Below are 20,600 nucleotides of genomic sequence, written 5' to 3' on the forward strand. Positions count from 1 at the left end.
AGTTTCTCCGGATGTGCTCTGTGACCTGTGCAGAGGTCAGGAGGGAGTAGATAAGCTGTGATATCACCTCTTGTGAATGGTGGACCCTGTATTATCTACATATACAGTATGTGATATAGAATATGAATAGGATTCTTCTTACTTTTCTTCTGTCATCTAGCCATATAATTCAGTGATTTTATGCATCCTACATAATAGAGGCATTTAAATTAATAATGATGATAATAATATTCCCGGTAATAGTAGTGGTGTAGGTGCGCAGGTTGACGGTTCACATATTTTTAAGAGGAAATGTGAGGCAGCTAATGAATAGATCAGTGGTGGACTGTCTGTATCAGATCGTTCATTGACAGGATTTCCAGGGGAATGATCTAAGTGCAGTTCTCTTGCAATGGAGCCAATGTCAACCTTTAAATGATTGTACAATTTGTCCTTCAGTCTCTCCACAAGACGAGTAATTAACTTTTCTTAGGCTTCATCTAGCATACATGCTTCCTTACCCTGCATTTGCAATGAAACATTCACAATTGCACTTAACACAGGTGGAAAACATAAAAAATGTGGCCGATTCATTGACTCCAATGACATTCGCTACAGTATCTGGCAATGGTCTCCAACCTGTGGCTCTCCAGCTGCTACAAAACACCAAGCATGGTGATGGCCCTGCAGATGCCAAGAGTGCAGACAAAATGGGATATGGCATGATGTCCAGGATTGCCTGGACTATTGAATACAACCCGTTATTAAAACCTATTCAAAATGCCATAAAATGAATATTTCTAATAGGTTTTTTTTTTTTTCATGTTTTTTATATTTTCCGGACAGAAAACCATGGAAGCACTCCGTAGTGCTTCCATGGGGTTCCATGCCTCCATTCTGCACCGCACCTTCTGGATTGCGAACCCTTTCAAGGGAATAGGTCCACATCCATGATGTGGTACACAAACGGCCGTTGCCCATATTTTGCACAAATGGCCGTGTGCCTGAGCCCTTATTCTTAGAGCCATAACCTTGTTATATTTCCATCGATGGAGTGTGATGTTTTTAGTTTTTTTTTTCTATGGCATGAGCTTACATTATTACTGGTAGTATTTTGAGGTACATGAGGCTTTTTGGTCACTTTTTATTAGAATTTTTGGGAGGTGGAATGAACAAAAATAGCAATTCTAACATTTTTGTTATGTGATTATAGTTTGTTATTATGAATGCAACCAAAATACCATTTATGTGCCTTTTTATTTTACTATTTTTAGCCATAAGAAATAATTTATGATTGGGAAAGTTTTTTTTTTATATTTTAAAACTTTTGATGAAATTTTTTACCTTTCATATAGGGGAATGGAACATCCAATCTTTTAGTTGCTTGTTTAACACTGAAATAGCTCTATATTGCAGTGTATTATACTTGTCATTTTTACACCGAAAGACAACCTATTAGGTTCTGACTCTGCTAGATTGCAGACCTCAAGGTCATTAGATTGCTAGGGTTTCATCTGTGATTGCAACCCATCGACACCTCGCGAATGCGCCCTGAGGGGACTGATGGATTGATGGGCAATAGGCAATAGTAAGTCTCTCTGCTGAACTTCTTAGGTGCTGCACTGCTATTGACTGCTGCATCTAAGGGATCAAATGACTCAGAGCAGAGTTACCTCTGATTCTGAATATTGCAGTACAGCCTTTTGCTTCAAGTACACCTCCCAGATGACATACATCTACATGTACGTTATTTTGCATTAAAGGTTAAAAAGCTTGACAGGAGAGGATGACTGAAGGACATTGATTTTCTAGGTAATATTTTATTCTTTGTGAAATATTCCTTAATTCAGAGTAGTGATGGCAAGTGTCCTTCGAAACCCTTGTATATTTAATTAATTGTGTTCGAAATATGGTTTTAAGTTACAGAAACTGCGTGAGTGATTTCAAGCTCAGTGGGTTGCAAAAACCCTGCTATGATATAAAGCCTTCTGCCAAATGCCAACAAAATGAGCTTAAAATAAGTACGAAAAAAAGTTTTGAATTGTTTCACAACCTGATAACCCGAAAATACAGGGGGAAAATTAACATTTTATAAGATTACAACCTCTTAACGTTGAGCGAAGACAGAACCGTGATCACAATGGGTATCCTGTAGTTTCCGCCCTGGTCACTATGTCTAATAATAGGAGCCACTTCTTAGTCTGTACAGATCACTTTACTACAGTTACCTGCTCATCTGTCATTCTAATCCTGTCTGTAATGATATCACCTCTGTGCATAGATAACACAGGATTACAAATCACAATAGGTGATTGTCAAAGCTTAGCTATTCTTTCCTCGTACAATGACCTCTGCACAGGTCACAGAGCATGGCCAGAAAACTCTCCCACAGAACTAAGTGAGGTCCCCTCCTGACCATTGTGTCTATGGCCTATGGGGCTGCCGTAAAGCAGTTCTTAAAATGCTGTTAAGAACAGCTCAGGTAAGATGGCCGCCTCATAATCTTGTTCAGGAAAAATCTGCAATCAGAAACTATAAACAGATTAGAAAAAAAGATATGTGTCGCTATCTGGTCAACAATAAACAAGTAACCATATATACATGAGGGTGAAAGCTGTTGTAGTGCAGCAAAGAGTTGGTCGCCGTGGGCTTACGATATCCCCTCTTGACCAAGTCGTTGCCACTAACCACAACAGCTACATCCCAAATTTCCAGAGTGGTACCCCCATAATGCAAAGTAAACCTCATGTTCCTATCATTGATCTCATTGAGATATGTTACAAACTCCAAACACTGGGTTTTAGTACGAGAGGTTCAGGGAACATGTGAACTCAATTAAGTCAGGGAAAGGTTGTCCCAGATTAATAGAACACATAAGAGATGAACATGGTGGGGACCCAAGATCCCTTAGTTTTGCAGGTATTCAGTTAGTTGGGAACCCACCACAAGGGGGCGATAGGCATCGCCTCTTGCTACTAAGAGAGGCTCTTTCGGGTTAGATGACCAAAATAACTTAAGTGTGATTTTGTAATGTGCAGTTGCTGTCAATCTATATATGTGGTTACTTGTTTATTGTAACATAGTAACATAGTACATAAGGCCGAAAAAAGACACTTGTCCATCCAGTTCGGCCTGTTATCCTGCAAGTTGATCCAGAGGAAGGCAAAAAAAGAACCCCGTGAGGTAGAAGCCAATTTTCCTCACTTTAGGGGAATTAAAAATTCCTTCCCGACTCCAATCAGTCCATCAGACTAACTCCCTGGATCAACGACCCCTCTCTAGTAACTATAGCCTGTAAAATTTTTACGCTCCAGAAATTTTGGGGCAGCGCTAGAGATCTCCATGGCGACCCCGTGTGGTGACGTATAAATGAGGCATGCATATGCGTAATGACGATAGTGGCCTGAGGAAGGGCGTGAGCGCGAAACGGCCGTCGCTACTTTCATGTGTATGTGAGCCGTCTGCCCCAGCCTTATGTTTTCGATACCTTTAGAGGAATAAAGGACTTCAGTTTGTTTACAGTGGCGAGTGCCGCCTGCTATACTCTTTACGTACATATGAATCACTATCTGGTCTTAACTGGCAGAACAAAATTTCATTGACACCCTATGCACAGTGAGATTTAATGTCATTGTCGAGCAATTCTCAGAACCTGTGCCCAATTAAAAAAAGAAGAAAAAAAAAACCACCTGTCTGCAGTCTTGCCATTCCCATGCTGCGTCCCTATTCCTAGCCACTTCAAGTTACCACCAGACTGGAAGTGACTTGGTCCCAAAACCATAGTGGTCAATCACTGGCTTCAGCAAGAACAACACGTCACCAGCCCAGCTCAGCACTAGCAGTGACGCTCCATTCTAACCCATGTGACCGCTGAGGCCAGTGATTGGGGTGGGGACCTGAAGTGACTAAGAACGGGGCCATGATGAGGGAAGGTTGAAAATATGGGCAGCTGTTTTTTTAAATTTTTTATTGGGCACCGGTTACAAGGATTGAGTTGGCATGCTCGGGGGCAGACTAGGAAGATAAAGTGGCCCTGTAAAAAAATAACTAAAAGTGGCCCCATGTTGTAGCAGGGTCCAAATTAACAGAAGGCAGGGCAAAATACTGTCCCATCAGAACCATATACCACAGTGCTGTCCCTCTGTGATGGCCATCAATAGCTGCCATTTTCTATCCTCCTCCTCTTCCAGTTGTCTCTGATTAAGATATGGAGCAGGAGGCCTAGGAGGTGAGATGCAGACCACAGCTATTGAATTCAGGAGGGCATGTGTGGTCTGCCAGCGGCACAGGGTAGGGCTTGGACGGCCCCCGGGGCATCAGACAACAGGGACATTTCCCTGTAAGATCTATAACCAATCCACCCCTGGGTCTGCTCATAGACAACCCCTTTAACTAATTTGGGAATCCTGAAAATGTAGAAAATCTGACAATTGTTCAGACGTGTAATATAATGTGGAATTTCACAGGACCAGGAGTAGAACACATATCGAGAACCAGTTATGTTATTCCTCTGAAGTTCTGGACCCAATTTTGAGGGTTTTTTTTTATTTGGATTTTCTTCCTAAGAACTCTACATACTTTTCGATGACCATCCAATAATCCAGACTATATCCTAATCTAACGCCTATAAGGTCTTATTGATGCTGGATTAAATAAATCATACTATATTACATATTTTATAGTCTGATATCAGTATGTTTATCATTTTCGCAGTATATGTGCTGTATATCTACGAGGGGCCCCATACAACCCCCCCTCCCCAGCCCCCACAGGCCTTGAGCCGGCCATGCAGGAATTTGTATTGTCTTTGAGCAGATCTCTTTCTGAGAGTTTTCATTGATTCTTTCTAACTGTAAGTGAAATTCAATCACCACACATCCTTCAATAGCCAAAGAAGCGAAACAACTCTCTAAATACAGCCTTCAAGATGAGCTCATAACCCTTCAGTAGACAACAAAATTCATTAAAGCCCGAGTATTGCTGAGCAGCTGCGGCTACACAAAACAAGACTTCTCTCCAAATGTCCCGCAGGCTGGAGCCATCAGGTTTAATGAACTGACGACTGTCAATCAATCCTGATTTAGAGGGCCGGTCCATGCTTAATATATCACTCATCTTAGCTCAGTGCCGGTTGAAGGATTTACAGAAAGAGCCAGCTCAGCAGTTTTCTATCCATAGTATGTACACGTACCACCCAGCTATCTGGATATCGCATAGTCCATACGGATAAGTATGAAGGTAGCAGGCATAGCAGCTGATATGTGGCCCAACCACTAAGAGGGTCCAATTCTATCAGAAATAGGGTGCAGTTATATACGTTGTTATGAAAACTTTAATACAACCTCATTTTAAGTTTTATTATGGAGCCTCAAGGTTACGTCTTCTGGGTGCATTATCCATTCTGAGCAGCTTTCCTTTTTGCATTTTTCTTGTGCTGTTAGATCAGTGTTTCCCATTCCCAACCAGTGTACCTCCAGCTGTTGCAAAACTACAACTCCCAGCATGCCCGCACAGCCAAAGGCTGTCCAGGCATGCTGGGAGTTGTAGTTTTGCAACAGCTGGAGGCACACTGGTTGGGAAACACTGTGTTAGATCACATTATTCTTGCATATGACATCACTGTATAATTCCAGTGTTGTAACATCATTGAGTGGATTATTATTGACATTGTTGTCTTTATGACCTTTGTACTGTGACATCACTGTGTGTATTATCCCTGTACTGTGACATCACTGTGTTTATTATCTCTGTACTGTGACATCACTGTATTTATTATCCCTGCACTGTGACATCACTGTGTGTATTATCCCTGTACTGTGACATCACTGTGTTTATTATCCCTGTACTGTGACATCACTGTGTTTATTATCCCTGTAGTGTGACATCACTGTGTTTATTATCCCTGTACTGTGACATCACTGTGTTTATTATCTCTGTACTGTGACATCACTGTGTTTATTATCTCTGTACTGTGATATCACTGTGTTTATTATCCCTGTACTGTGACATCACTGTGTATATTATCTCTGTACTGTGACATCACTGTGTATATTATCCCTGTACTGTGACATCACTGTGTTTATTATCCCTGTACTGTGACATCACTGTGTATATTATCTCTGTACTGTGACATCACTGTGTATATTATCCCTGTACTGTGACATCACTGTGTTTATTATCTCTGTACTGTGACATCACTGTGTTTTATTATCCCTGTACTGTGACATCACTGTGTTTATTATCTCTGTACTGTGACATCACTGTGTTTATTATCTCTGTACTGTGACATCACTGTGTTTATTATCTCTGTACTGTGACATCACTGTGTTTATTATCTCTGTACTGTGACATCACTGTGTTTATTATCCCTGTACTGTGACATCACTGTGTGTATTATACCTGTACTGTGACATCACTGTGTTTATTATCCCTGTACTGTGACATCACTGTGTATATTATCCCTGTACTGTGACATCACTGTGTATATTATCCCTGTACTGTGACATCACTGTGTTTATTATCTCTGTACTGTGACATCACTGTGTTTATTATCCCTGTACTGTGACATCACTGTGTATATTATACCTGTACTGTGACATCACTGTGTTTATTATCTCTGTACTGTGACATCACTGTGTTTATTATCCCTGTACTGTGACATCACTGTGTGTATTATACCTGTACTGTGACATCACTGTGTTTATTATCCCTGTACTGTGACATCACTGTGTATATTATCCCTGTACTGTGACATCACTGTGTTTATTATCTCTGTACTGTGACATCACTGTGTTTATTATCCCTGTACTGTGACATCACTGTGTATATTATACCTGTACTGTGACATCACTGTGTTTATTATCTCTGTACTGTGACATCACTGTGTTTATTATCCCTGTGCTGTGACATCACTGTGTTTTATTATGCCTGTACTGTGACATCACTGTGTTTATTATATCTGTACTGTGACATCACTGTGTTTATTATCCCTGTACTAGAGAAAGTATGAGATCCGCACACCCTAGATGTTGGGTGCTCGTGAAGGACAAACGTCAATTGATTCACAGAGGAAATCCACGGCACACCATTACAATTTCATCAGTTAATGGTTTTTAATTCATGATAATTCATACATCAACTTTTAGTTCCATCCAGAGTCATTGTTCAAGCATTATAATTAATTAAGTAGTACAACCCAACGTTTCGGTCGATGTCGACCTTTATCAAGGGATCTGTGACTTAGCATAACTTTTTATAGCCACTTTCCTGGTGCAAGGGAGATGATGAATCTCCACCAAAATGTTTTAAAAAAAAATTCTAATAGATTTTTTTTGGGGGGGGCAGCAAATGGTATTTTTTTCTGATCTGAAAAATAACTGATGTCATTTGAAGAAATCCACCCCAATTGAATTGCCCAAAATTCTGATTTGACACCATATTTTTTTTTTAAACCAGAGTTGACTTCTATTTGTTTAAATCAATTTGCTCATCTCTAATGGTCTGTTAGTCTAGAATTAGTGTCTAGCAATGATACTTGGGTCTTCTAATGTCAATGGTCTTGTAGGTGAAGTTCACATGTAAGTTAACAATTCGTGGGACCAGTGTAGTACAAAGTCACCCCACTACTGCGTCACAAAAACCACAGCACGTCTCTGTGTAAATCAATGGAAATGAGTACCTGTTGTGAAGGTGGCATTGACAGGGTCACTGTGGATATCTCCCCGGATGCCAGACACCGACACCTCATACTGGGACCCAGGTCGCAGAACTTGCATGGAGTACTGACTCAAAGGGGGCTGCAGGCGGAAGGTGGTCTTATCTCCTTCTCCATTGATGGGACCATACTGCAGCTGGATGAAGTCCAGTTTGGCCCTAGCAGGAGTCCATTCCACGAAAGCTACTGTGTCAGAAACATCTCGAACCAGGATGTCAGAAGGGCCATCAATGGCTATGGAAGAAGACAAACCACGGTTAAACTGTATTTTCAAGTGAATTTGCTTGTCTCAGTATGACCGTATTGCTGTCCTTGACCGGACCTTGAAACCTTACCGTATGTGTGAGCAAAGATTCATTATTTTAGACGTAGCCAATATACTTCTAAGGTATTGCTGACTTCCTGAGCTGACCAATGTACTTAATGCACTGTCACCATAAATCTTACCTACGTCATTTGCTATTTGTCGCTGTATTCATCTTCTCTCTACAATCTGTTATTTTTTGCAGTGAATTAAAGCTGCTGAAAGAGGACTGTCATCATATTTGTAACATATAGACCAAGTGCCCTCAGCAATTGCAATTTCCGCAGTATCCAGCTTCTGCCCAGCTGTCTACCTGTATTGCATCATGTTTCTTTCTTACCGGTTGAAACACTGCCCGATGTTGGGGGGCTCCTTGCCTGCTCCTTTAGGGAAATGATGCTGATGGTGTACTCCTCCCCAGGCTTCAAACCCGTCTGGTTATAAGAAGTGACACTGCTGGGGAGCTGAACGGTTAGCCCACCCTCGTTATTCTGTCAATGACAAAATTATGTGATAAACATAAGACTCATGAAGATATAGAAAAATTAACTGATATCTGTGAGGTGGCGGAGAATTACATTCTCCCATATAAACAGTAACAATGGCGGTGGTGGTGGTATAGAATGGATTAATTCGCCATTACATTTCATTGGATCAAAGAGACCTCATATGTTGAGCATAGTTAGGAGATTGGTGGTGGAACTTATGACTGAACCCTCTTAAGGTCAGACCTGTGCCACCCAAAGTCTCAGGAGCAATAATAGGAATCCACTGGATCTCGCAATATGTGAGATCCAACGTGGACATAAAATGAGGACAACAAAAGATTTAGGCTTTCTTGGCATCCTCATTGTAGGCCTCATTAGGAGCCAGTCTACCTGATGGGAAACTGATAATCAGTGAGTTCCGTTGGGTGCCATTGGCAGTTATGTGCCCTTCCATCATTTTTGTTGCTGTGCTCCTAATATGGAACAAAACAATGTTTTGCCTAAAATTGTACTTTTTTTTTTATAATTCAATGCCTCAGTGGGGTTGTACCCTGTGTTTAGAGTTGTGTCAGATTTAAATTGAGTCTGTCACCTACTCTGAGTGTTTTAGACCGCTCAGATTGCGTTATAGAGCGTTTGCCTCTCCATTAAAATAGAATCTCTCTTGTGTCTGTCCCACGTAGAGATCCTGAAAAAAGTACTTGCTACAGTTATGCAAATTAGTTGTCACAAGTGCCCAGGGCTGAAGTTACAGCCGCAAGTGCCCAGGCCCCATATCTATGTGCCCAGATAACCGCCCCCTTTGCAGTCTTCTGGCCCGTCTTCCTCTCCTACTTCGTCCTCCTCCTCTGGCTTGGAGATCTTGGAGATCTTGTGCATGCGCCGGCCTCTGCCGGGCCCGCGAAAGTGCACTGCTTTGCCCATTATGGGCAGAGGCACTGATCTTAACAGTGCGCATGCGCAGGCCTGGCAGTGACCGGCGCTCACATGAGATCTCCAAGCCAGAGGAGTATTCTCCCTGACAACCCAAACCAACACTGGAACCTATTCCCTAGCTTCTCTGTCCTTAATGAAGCCCCTAATCCTACGCGTTTCACCAAGAAGACAAACCTGGCTCATAAGGGATAAATCGGGCAGCATGTTCACTCATACAGTGGGTGGTTGAGGTCGCTCTCGTCAGGGCAAGTGCTCAGCTGAGCCGAAGTTAGGGGATAGCTTTCAGTGGACACTGCTGCAAACAGTTAGTAATAGGGCTGAATAGTGACCTCCGCCACCTCCATTAGATAGGAACCAGATACTTAACCCAGCCTCAATGTAGCAACAATTTGATTGATCCATTTGCATACGGCACTGTGTTTTAGTGTTACTTAAAGGTTTTGTTTTAAATCTGGCACTTCACACATAATGCATATATGCAGTATTTCATAAAGGGGTTCTCCAGAATTTCTTACTTTGTTAAATGTCACCCAAGTTGGCCGTATCCTTGTAAAAAATAAAAACATACTCACCTGCTCCATGCTACTCCGTTCTGGCTCCCTGCCTCTCTTCATTGGTCCTTTGGTCCTCATTCTATAAGCTTCTGGGTGGACAGGGTCATGTGCACCTCTGCAGGCAATGACTGACCTCAGCAGAGATGTGCCACCAAGCAGCACATGACCCAGGAGCGTCATGCTGCTTGGAGACACATCACTGCTGCGGCCAGTCATTGGCTGCAGAGGTGCCCGTGACCCCACCCATCCGAAAGTTTGAAGACCAGTGAGAGAAGCCAGGGAGCCATAAAAGAGTAGCAAGGAGCAGGTGAATATGAGTTTTCATCCACGGGTAGAGCAGGCTGTGGTTAAATTTTTTTTAAAAGTGAGTAAAGCTGGACAACCCTTTTTAAAGTCAAATTCCTTCCCAAAATCTACTTCATAACAATCTAACAAAGCTCCTTAGTCTACACATACCCTTTTTTCTACTTATCTGCCTTCCATCCCCTAGTTCAACCACAATCCCTCCTAACTTATCCTAGGTAGAAGCAACCACAACTTTCTGGTTTTATGGTCAGGGCCTCCTGCCATGTTCTCGTACAGGCCCCTGTATTTTTGTCTACGACCACCACAGTCAGCTCTGTCCGAAGAATAGACATTGTGGTAATTGAGACAGGAAGTCGATTGACAGATGCAGGACACAAGTAAAAACAACACCAGCAGGGGGGCCGTACTAATCATGAAAGAACCTATTACATGTGCTTGAGACTTTGGAGAGATAAAGATAATAAAATATTTCTAAATATTAATATATTAATATAATAACTCGTGTATTCATTTCATACAGTGTATATCATTTTTTTCTCTCCCTTGCTAGACCAGCTGGACCACATACGGCACACTAGCTTAGTAAAAAGCATGCTCTTTGGCGGGTTTCCATAGAAACATCAATGCTTATGCTCTTTGCTGGATGCTGACAGGGATAAAACTTACCTGTGATTGCTTCGTTTTTCTGCTTATCATGAAGAACGCTGAACTGTCACTTGTTTAGCAAACTACAATTACCCCGTCATAAACAGTTTAGATGAAAGAAATCAACTGAGACGCAAAAAATGATGTGAAGCCCGCATGTAAGCAAGAGGCTGCAACGGACTATAATTTGGCGGGTTCACGCTACTACTGAATGTACCATGGACTAGAGCTGTAGGGCATTTTGAATTATAGTTTACTCAGCAGGAACAAAAGGTGAGAATTCTACAGGGAAAGTGGGCGTTTTTAGGATGTACTAATTTAATGAACATATAAAGCAATAATGGTACCAACTAGATAAACAGCCACATAGAAAAAGTAAATGCACCATAGAAACTTAGGCTTCGTTCCCATCTCCGTTAGGCAACTTTGGTGGCAGACAACCGTAAAGGCTAACCTTCTGCCAGAAATATAACGCTGTATGTAGCTCTATTTTTTCCAGCAGAACTTATGCAAGAAAATTGGCCAAATCCCGCTGGATCCCATTATGGTAAGTGGGGATCCCTCCTATGTGTTGTTCTTATTTAGTTAGCAAGAAGAGTAGCAAAGAAAGTGGAGTAACACGTGACTACACACAGGGTTTGTAGTCTGTAACTATGGAGACACATAGACCTGCATTGTAGTTATATACAAAAACAGGAGCTGCAATACGAGGTAACCATTACACAAAACTTTCTCCTCACATATCTTAATAGGGGAATCAATTTAACAAGGCCAAAAAGTGAATGGGATCAGGACCAGGCTGGCCCGCTAGAGTACTGTATGGTCATCTGGTAGACAGGGCCGGTGTCATAACCGGGCATCCCCGGGCAAGTGCCGGGGCCCAATGCTCCTGGGGGGGGCCCACTGAGCTGCTATGAGCACTTCCATCAATACAGATGGGAGCTCTCACTGCTGTCACTTCACTTACGCAGTACCCCTTTGGTGGGGCCCTCTGAGCTGCAGAGACTCAGGACACACCCTTTGAGCTGCAGAGACTCAGACACGCCCCCTCTACACAGGACACACGCTGCCTGAGGAGAGAGACCGCAGGGCTGGAGCTGTGAGTGAGTCTGCACTGTGACTGTCTCTTGTCTGTGGGACAGAAGGGGGGGGGACTCTCCGATCTGCTGCTGCTTCATTCTATTTAGTTGTGTTACTGTTTCATTAAGCAGTTTGCCTCCATGACACCTGCCCCCCCCACACATATCCTGTCCTATCTCACCCTCATGGGGCCCCTGCTGTCTCCTCTCCTCCCTCATGTATCCAGAGCTCCTGTTTGACCCTCCTATCTCCTGTTGCTGCCCTGCACAGACCTCCTGCCCCTACTTCTTGTATGAATCCCCCTCAGAGCCGCTTCCACCTACTTGCTGTATCCACCCCTCCTGTCCATCCAGGGCCCCTGTCTCACTCCTCTGCCTCTCATTATGGTGGCATCTGAACAGCATTCACCATAAGGACCTTCTAACGTCACAGGGTCATGTGACTGTGCCCCCCACCCCGTACTGTGCCCCTTTATACCCTGCATTGTGCCCTCTTACCACACCCTGTGCAGTGCCCATAGTCATTCCCTGTACTGTGCCCTCTTATACCCTTTTATCTGGTCACTGTATGGTGGTTTTATCATTGTATGGCGGTGTTATCACTATATGGCGGTGTTATCCAATAACTGCATGGCCATAACTGTATCCCCTTCCCTGCCCACGCCATCCTTTTTTAGACCTGGCATGAGCGGGAAAAGATACAGATTGCGGTGCTAAGGACCTTTGTGCCACAATCTGTGTCAGAAATACGCCTAAGGCTACTTTCATACCTGCGTTTAGGTGCGGATCCGTCTGGTATCTGCACAGACGGAATCGCACCTATAATGCAAACGCTTACATCCGTTCAGAACGGATACGTTTGCATGATAATGCAAACGGATCCGTTTAGACTTTACATTGAAAGTCAATGGGGGACGGATCCGTTTGAAAATTGAGCCATATTGTGTCAACTTCAAACGGATCCGTCCCCATTGACTTACATTGTAAGTCTGGACGGATCCATTTGCCTCCGCACGGCCAGGCGGACACCCGAACGCTGCAAGCAGCGTTCGGGTGTCCGCCTGCTGAGCGGAGCGGAGGACAAACGCTGCCAGACTGATGCAGTCTGAGCGGATCCGCGTCCACTCAGAATGCATTAGGGCTGGACGGATCCGTTTGGGGCTGCTTGTGAGAGCCTTCAAACAGAACTCACAAGCGGAGCCCCGAACGCTACTGTGAAAGTAGCCTAACATAGACGTATTTCTATATAATAAATGACCCCCTAATTGTATTATTATTCGGGGGGAGGGCTAATATCTTTATAGTATATAGATCCTAGTGTATTATACTGTGCCCTGTATTTCCCAGTAGAAAATGATCCTTGGGAAACACAGTCCTCATCCCTGACCACCAGGACCAGGCAGCGCTCTGTCAGTACATGGCGGCCTCCCCTCTCCGCCACGCTGCTCCGCTGTGTACTGGGGCTTATTCTGACACTAGGGCTGGGTTCACATCCCATTTGTGCTATCCATTTAATGCATACCAAAAATGTATGCGTTACCAGGTGCCTCAGACTGATGCCGTACAGTGGCGTCCGTTCACCATACTGTTCCATTGTAAAAAAACATATACGTTAACGTATGCATTTTTTACTTGACTCTGCAGGATACAAAACACGTGGAGTGCTGCACATTTGTATACATCAAACCGATAGGAAAAACGTGATGTGAACACACATTGGGGGGGGAGGGGGGCGTACTAAAATTTGCTGTGGGGCCCAGTCAGTTCTAGCTACATCACTGCACATCTCCTTCTCTCCTCCAGGCCTGGCTCACTGCTGCAGCGGGCCGCCGGAGAGAAGGAGCGCAGGGAGCTGCGGTTAGTGAATGACAGGAACACCAGCTCCCCTGCAATGATAGGTATGTGAGGGGGCCACTGGGGGGTCATTCATCACACTGTGAGGGCCCCTTACACAGTATAATGACTCCCAGTGCCCCCCATTTAGTATAATGATCCCCATTTACCCTCCATTTAGCATAATGATTACCAGAGCCCCCATTAAATATAATAACCCCTCGTGCCCCCTCCATACAGTATAACCCCCAGTGTGGGGGCGACTGGGGGTCATTATTCTGAATGGAGGGTCACTGTGGGGTCATTATACTGTGAGGGCCCTTTACATAGTATAATGACCCCCAGTGTCCCCCATTTAGTATAATGACCCCCAGAGCCCCCTCCATACAGTATTCCCCCAGTGTGGGGGCTACTGGGGGTTATTATTCTGAATGCAGGGCCACAGGTGGTCATAATACAGTGGGGGGGGGGGGAATTGGGGGTTCATTATACTGTGTGAAGGGCCACTAGTAGTCATTATACTGTGTGAAGGGCCACTAGTAGTCATTATACTGTATAGGGGCCACTGGGGGTCATTATACCGTGTGGGAGCCACAGGGGGACATGTCAATGTAAAAAAATGCCTCATGGGGGCCCACTGGGATTTATCGCCCAAGGGCCCACATGAACCTGGAGCCGGCCCTGCTGGTAGACTTATGCTCCCAAACAATAATGTTAACTTAGAAGATAACCGAATTTGGAGCTGACATTGGAACCAATTATGTTCCACCCAAGTATTAGGAATGGTCCACTGTCCTTGGGGCCAGTTGCAAATTTTGCATTTGTGTTCCTGAAGTTTTAGGTTAAAAAAAGGAAGCATACAGTCAAGTAGGGTAGATGCCCCAAACATAGCCACACCATTCTTGTGAAAATCCAGGTGCAGCAAATATGAGCGGTGCACCCAAATCCTTATATACATTAAAATAAAAAAGACAACAAGAAAGGTATGGTAATGTTTTGGGGCACCTACCCTGTATAGCAGTATGCTTCGTTTTTGGAAGTGACAGACCTCCCTGTAAGCCTCTGCTCCTCTGTGCAACCTGCACACCAGACTGTGCCTATCTCTACAGTTACCAGAAATAATTGAGATCTTAATATTCCGCAAACGTATCGCTTTTACTTAGAGCCCGGGAAGATGGCAGGTCAAGCTCCTTATCCTGCATCCTTCACCTATATTTTCCATTATTGTTGATGGCTCCTCTATTCAGCCGGTCACTGAAGCATACAGCTTATGAGCATCCTCTGACAGCAAATCATTCACCAGAACGTGACCATTCTTTCACCATAACAAACAAAGCCTCAATGTATTCAATCCATGTCCAGGGTTTTCCCCTGGATGAGAGTTGATCTCTTGCTCACACACTCCTCACACCCCATCAAACGCCATCGAGAACCACTTCTAAAAAGACCTTTTTCTCTTCCCATATAAAAGATAAGCGACACACGCTCAATCACACGTCATGACTCCTAAAGATCTTTCTAAGCTTCGTCATGTGGAAGAATACAAGGACACGCTCCTACGTTGTTGACTTGTTGTCAAAGACCGAACAAAACAGCTCTCAAGCAGGTGAAAAAAAAACTCAAGCAGTAATATCTGGCCTAAGTCCAGTTTAACAGCTTTCATATTCCTGCAGCCAAGAGACATCTGGGTCGTATCAAGCATGAATTTGTCAGCATGAAAGTGCCTGGAACTGACCGACGATTAGCAGCAATTTTATATAGCGTGGTGAAATATAGAAAGGAAAAACAAGTCTAAATCTTTGCTGAAAACAAAATGAGTCATACGATGTACGCACGTCAGCTTGTGTGGGGTGTTAGAGCTGTGAAATGGTTAAACAGGATTTCAGCCAAACTAATGCCTGAGACATCAGGGATCGAACGACGGTCAAGGTGGGCAAGATCTTTGAAAGAATGTTCCCAGAAAGATCTTTCATCCATCACCCATTTTCATTGAACATATATTATGGGAAGTTTGGGCTACTGTAACGGCCAATATGGACTAAAGTGTGTATGGCTGTGTCTGTTCAACCATCAACCAACTTCTGTCTAATTTGTATGGTCAGCTTTAGATAGAAGCAGTTTGAACAATCGTTGGACAGATGATCATCTGGTGAACGATCGTTTGCTAGAAGCAGCCACGTGCAACTTGTCCATATTGGTCTTTATACATGTCCATATTGGTCATGTAAGTTTAATGACACCGGATGAAGACTAAAGAACCTTTCTCGATACGTTCTTTCAAATGATCCTTCTTTAAACCAAGGCTATAAGATGAAAATGTCAAACACTGTTGACTTATTTTCAGATGACGTTAGTCTGTCTGGGGTAAAACAATCTTCTCTGTGAAATTTCAACCAATGAATGAGGTGAAATCATACACTTTGATCAACACTTAGCCTAAGCCAAGTTCAACTTATTGTTGGAGGAGGATCTGTGCAGTACCTTCTGTTAGCTCCTCCTTAAAGGGGTTCTCCAGGCATTTTTGGGGGGAAAAAATAAAGACACCACCATATTTCCAGCAGCTATAGGTGTGGATTAGTTGCAGTGAAGCGCACAATGTTGAGTTTAACCTGTACAGCCTTTCCATTTTCATTCCCTAGTTTCTGTATCCCCCTCCTTCCAGTCTTGATTTTACTGTTTTACACTAGATGGATTTTTCTGTGACTGAGGAGCATTTTGAACATTTGAAGGAACAGATGGACTGCATGCTTCCAGAAGGTTAGGAAGATGTCAGAAAGATCCCTATATTCACATGCAATTCACATAATTAACTAATAACTAATAATATCATACAAAGGATAGATTATGTGAAAGTTGTTAACGCACCTTAGGGGTGAAACTGATTTCCCAGCCATCAATAGCAAATGGGGGAGGTTCCCACTGCACCTCCACGGAGGTCTGAGTCACATTTTTAAATTGCAGTCCTCTAGGTGGGGAGATATCTGAAAAAAATGTGATAATGTACAATAATAGAATAAGCGATCGCAGTTCACAACCGCCATCAGGGTGTTCATACCTAATACAGACAGGACAGGAGGATAATTATTGTAGACAGATATAGCCCGATGACATCAATGTGCTTATTTTATGACATAAATGTAGTTTTGGAGAGCGATATTACTAACTGCAACTTTAAAGTGTCACTGAACATTTAAAAAACTTTTGATATGTCATAGCGGCATATAAAAGGTTTTGATCGGTCAGGGTCAGCGTGCTGAAACCCTCACTGATCACTAGAAAGAGGAGAGAGAGAAGTGCTCACTAGTGTTGGGCGACCATGCTCGGCCGAATATCACGTGTGCTCGAGCAGTGTATTTAAATCTAATATAGCCTCTATTTCTGAAAGTATCTGGTAGGATTTGAACTCACAACCTTCCACATTACAGGCTAGAATGTTAACCACTACAAAATATGAGACTTCTGCTTTATAGGAATACTTACTACTAGTAAGTATTCCTATACAGCAGAAGTCTTATATATATTTTTTTGTAACTGTCTGTATACTGGCCATGCAGCTCTATAGTGTAGTGGTTAACATTCTGGCCTGTAATGTGGCAAGTTGTGAGTTTGAATCTCATCAGAAATAGAGGCTAAATAAAATTTATATATATTTTTTTTTTGTAATTGTAAAAAATTTGTAATTACTAATATATATATATATATATATATATATATATAGATATAGATATATTGATATATATGAATGCATAATATGTGTGAAACTACTACTGATGTTTTAGCCATAATATATTTACATATATTATAATATATTATATATTCTAAATATATAATAATATATGTAAATATATTATGGCAAAAAACTTATATATATGTCTAAATTAAACTTAGCCTCTATTTCTGACGGGATTTGAACGTTAACCACTACACTATATAGCTGCATGGCCAGTTTCTCTAAATAAATAAATAAATAAATAAAAAATACTATGCAGCTCTATAGTGTAGTGGTTAAGATTCTTTGCTGTAATGTAGAAGGTTGTGAGTTTGAATCCCACCAGAAACTTTCCAGAAATTGAGGCTAAATTAGATTTAAATACACTGGGGTGTCCCCAAGCACTGACTCCATATATGGACATAGCTATATATGGAGTCAGAGCAGAGACTCCTAAGCCAAACTAGAGTCCCAACACCCTCCACTCTTCAGAGCAGGGGGTGCCTGGTTTAATGATTGGGTTCTCCCATTGACTTCCATTGTACTCTGGTGCTCTATAGGGCACTCGAGCATCGGGAAGTGTTCTACTCGAGCACCAGAGAACACAAGCACTTTGGTGCTCGACCAACACTAGTGCTCACATATCAGGCTATCTCTCCTCTCTGCAGGAAGTCTATGGGCCCGTCTCGATTCTATACTCTGCGGCGAGGAGAAAGAGCGCTATGTGTGAGGGCTTCTCTCTCTTCGTTCTAGTGATCGGTCTGCGTGTCAGCACTCAGCCCCCCTCTGATTAAAACCTTTATAATGTGTCTATAACATATCACGGTACCAGACTTTTTCCTTTTTCTTATAACATATCAAACATGTTTTGAAAGTTCAGTGACGCTTTAAAGTGAGGCTCTCACATTGATTAGCAACTTTATAGAATTTACTGTATCTACATTAAATTATTTGCTGTTTGATTTGACTGTTTTTATTCTGCAGTTATAAAAAAAAGAAACCTGCTAACTGGGATCCACCAACAAGCTGCTGTTTACAGATCTAATAATAATAATAATAATAAGGTCTTAAAAAGAAAAATTACCAGCAGCCAATCTGCTGTTGGATTTTAGTCAAAGGTGGAGTTTCACTTTATCTGTGACCGTGGCGGCAGAAGGGTAAAGGATATTTAAAGGAAGTGGAATGAATAAAATCCATGATGGATCTAAATCACTGATTACGTTATTCCAAGACAACAAAGCAAACTTCAAATAAATCTGGTTATTCTAAACTGCATCTATGTAACTGGTTAAAAGAAATAACCTGATTGGTAAAATGGCTTACAACATGAGCACAGGTTTAATGACCCAGACACCCTATATGCATATGAGGTCGGGAAATACCCTATCAGGATCTGATCGGTGGCGGTCCAACACCCGGGAACCGCCGATCAGCTGTTTGAGAAGGCTGCATTCTTCTCCGTGCTCACCAAGCACAGTGCTGTACATTGTATAGCGGCTGTGCTTGGTATCACACTCAGCCCCATTGAAGTGAATGGGACTGAGCTGCAATACCAAACACAGCCACTATACAATGTGCTTGGTATATAGTGGAGAGGTCACAGAGCTCGTTTGAGTGCTGCGGCCCCCGGTATACAGCTGATTAGTGGTGTTGTTGGGAATTAGACCCTCAATGATCATGAGGGTAGATCATCAATATTTAATTCCTGGAAAATCCAACAGCTCAACAGCTTTGGCAGAGATCTTGATGGATTGGATCCCATAATGGCTCAGACTCGGTCTACTATGTACAGACTGATACTCACGTGTGGAGGTGGTGATACTGGCTGGCTCGCTGGTGATGTCGCTGATGACCGAGCATACGCTGACATTGTATGTCGTCCCCGGCTCTAGTTCTCGTATGGTCACAGCACTCCAGTCTCCTGGGACCCTCTGCTGTAGCCTCTGTTGGGGTCCCCACTCTCCTGGCATTGCTGGCTGGTAAGAGATTACATACTCGGTCACAGCAGGCGTGCCTTCCCATACCAAGTCTATCCAGTGGTCCCCCACTGCTGAAACACTGAAATCCACCGGTGGGGCAACTGGGAGGAAATAAAATAAGGACAATCAACAGAAAGGTCTTATTATGAAGCAATGCAATATGGCTGTACTGTATATTACAATAGGAGCAACCAATTTAGCTATTTTTCATATAATTTACTAAATTTGGTAAATTGAGGAATGGAGTGAGAAAAAACACTTAAAGTCTTAATCATGTACGGTAAAATAAACAGCAGGTAAATGTAAAACACACAGTACCATCAAAAACAACAGTTCTGCCCTACCTGGAAACTTTCTAAAAGCAGGCAGGCTGCCAATGACAGATCTTATTATGTATTCTGTGGCTCGTGTGAATATCCAGGATGGGCTCAGATCATTAATATCTATCTATCTGTCTGTCTGTCTGTCTATCTATCTATCTGTCTGTATAGCTATCTATCTATCTATCTATCTATCTATTCACAGTCCATCCACAGTCCAATTATGTACTCAGTGGCCCAAATTTATTAATGTGTCTGGAATCTGCCTAAAAAATGGTGCAAATTGGTGCAACTAGGCTTTCTACACTTTTTACTGACCTGCCTGAAATGAGGTGGGGCTTCACAGGGAAATGGGCATGACCACTTTCCACCAAAAATGTGTCACGATTCTAACATACAATTCTGTCTCAAAGTAATCCAACAAATAGTTGGCATTGAGTTGCACAAAAATGTATTTTCCTGCTCTACATTTATCATCCAGCCTGAGCCCCTATGGTAAATCTGGTGCAGGTCTAGACGGCCGGTCTAAGCTTACCCCATCTATAGGTGTTACACCCGTGACAGGTGGTAGAAGATCTGAAAGACTGGCTGCACATCAGTGATCTGACAGCTTCTTTTAATTTCACTTTGTCTATGTGTTGCTGGGATGCCCACACCTCCTTCTTAGTCTGGCTTTACCCATCACTCCTTGCGGTTGAGAGCTCATTCTGGTTGTGGATCGTTTAGTGTCTGGATCTCGGCTGAGTTCCTGCTT

At 42.8% G+C, this 20,600-nt stretch overlaps 1 protein-coding gene across 1 annotated transcript in view; it reads right to left on the minus strand.

Moving 5' to 3' along the window:
- Positions 1-20,600, minus strand: part of TNR (tenascin R) — a 189,671-nt gene that overhangs the window by 119,095 nt on the left and 49,976 nt on the right. The window contains exons 3-6 of the mRNA XM_044301949.1: positions 19,352-19,627; positions 16,704-16,819; positions 8,338-8,488; positions 7,658-7,927 (exon numbers count right to left, since the gene is read on the minus strand). Of these exons, the coding sequence (XP_044157884.1) occupies positions 7,658-7,927; positions 8,338-8,488; positions 16,704-16,819; positions 19,352-19,627 (813 nt within the window). The remainder of the gene's footprint in view (positions 1-7,657; positions 7,928-8,337; positions 8,489-16,703; positions 16,820-19,351; positions 19,628-20,600) is intronic.

This window comes from Bufo gargarizans, chromosome 7 (assembly GCF_014858855.1).
Source record: "Bufo gargarizans isolate SCDJY-AF-19 chromosome 7, ASM1485885v1, whole genome shotgun sequence".
Lineage (NCBI taxonomy): Eukaryota > Metazoa > Chordata > Amphibia > Anura > Bufonidae > Bufo > Bufo gargarizans.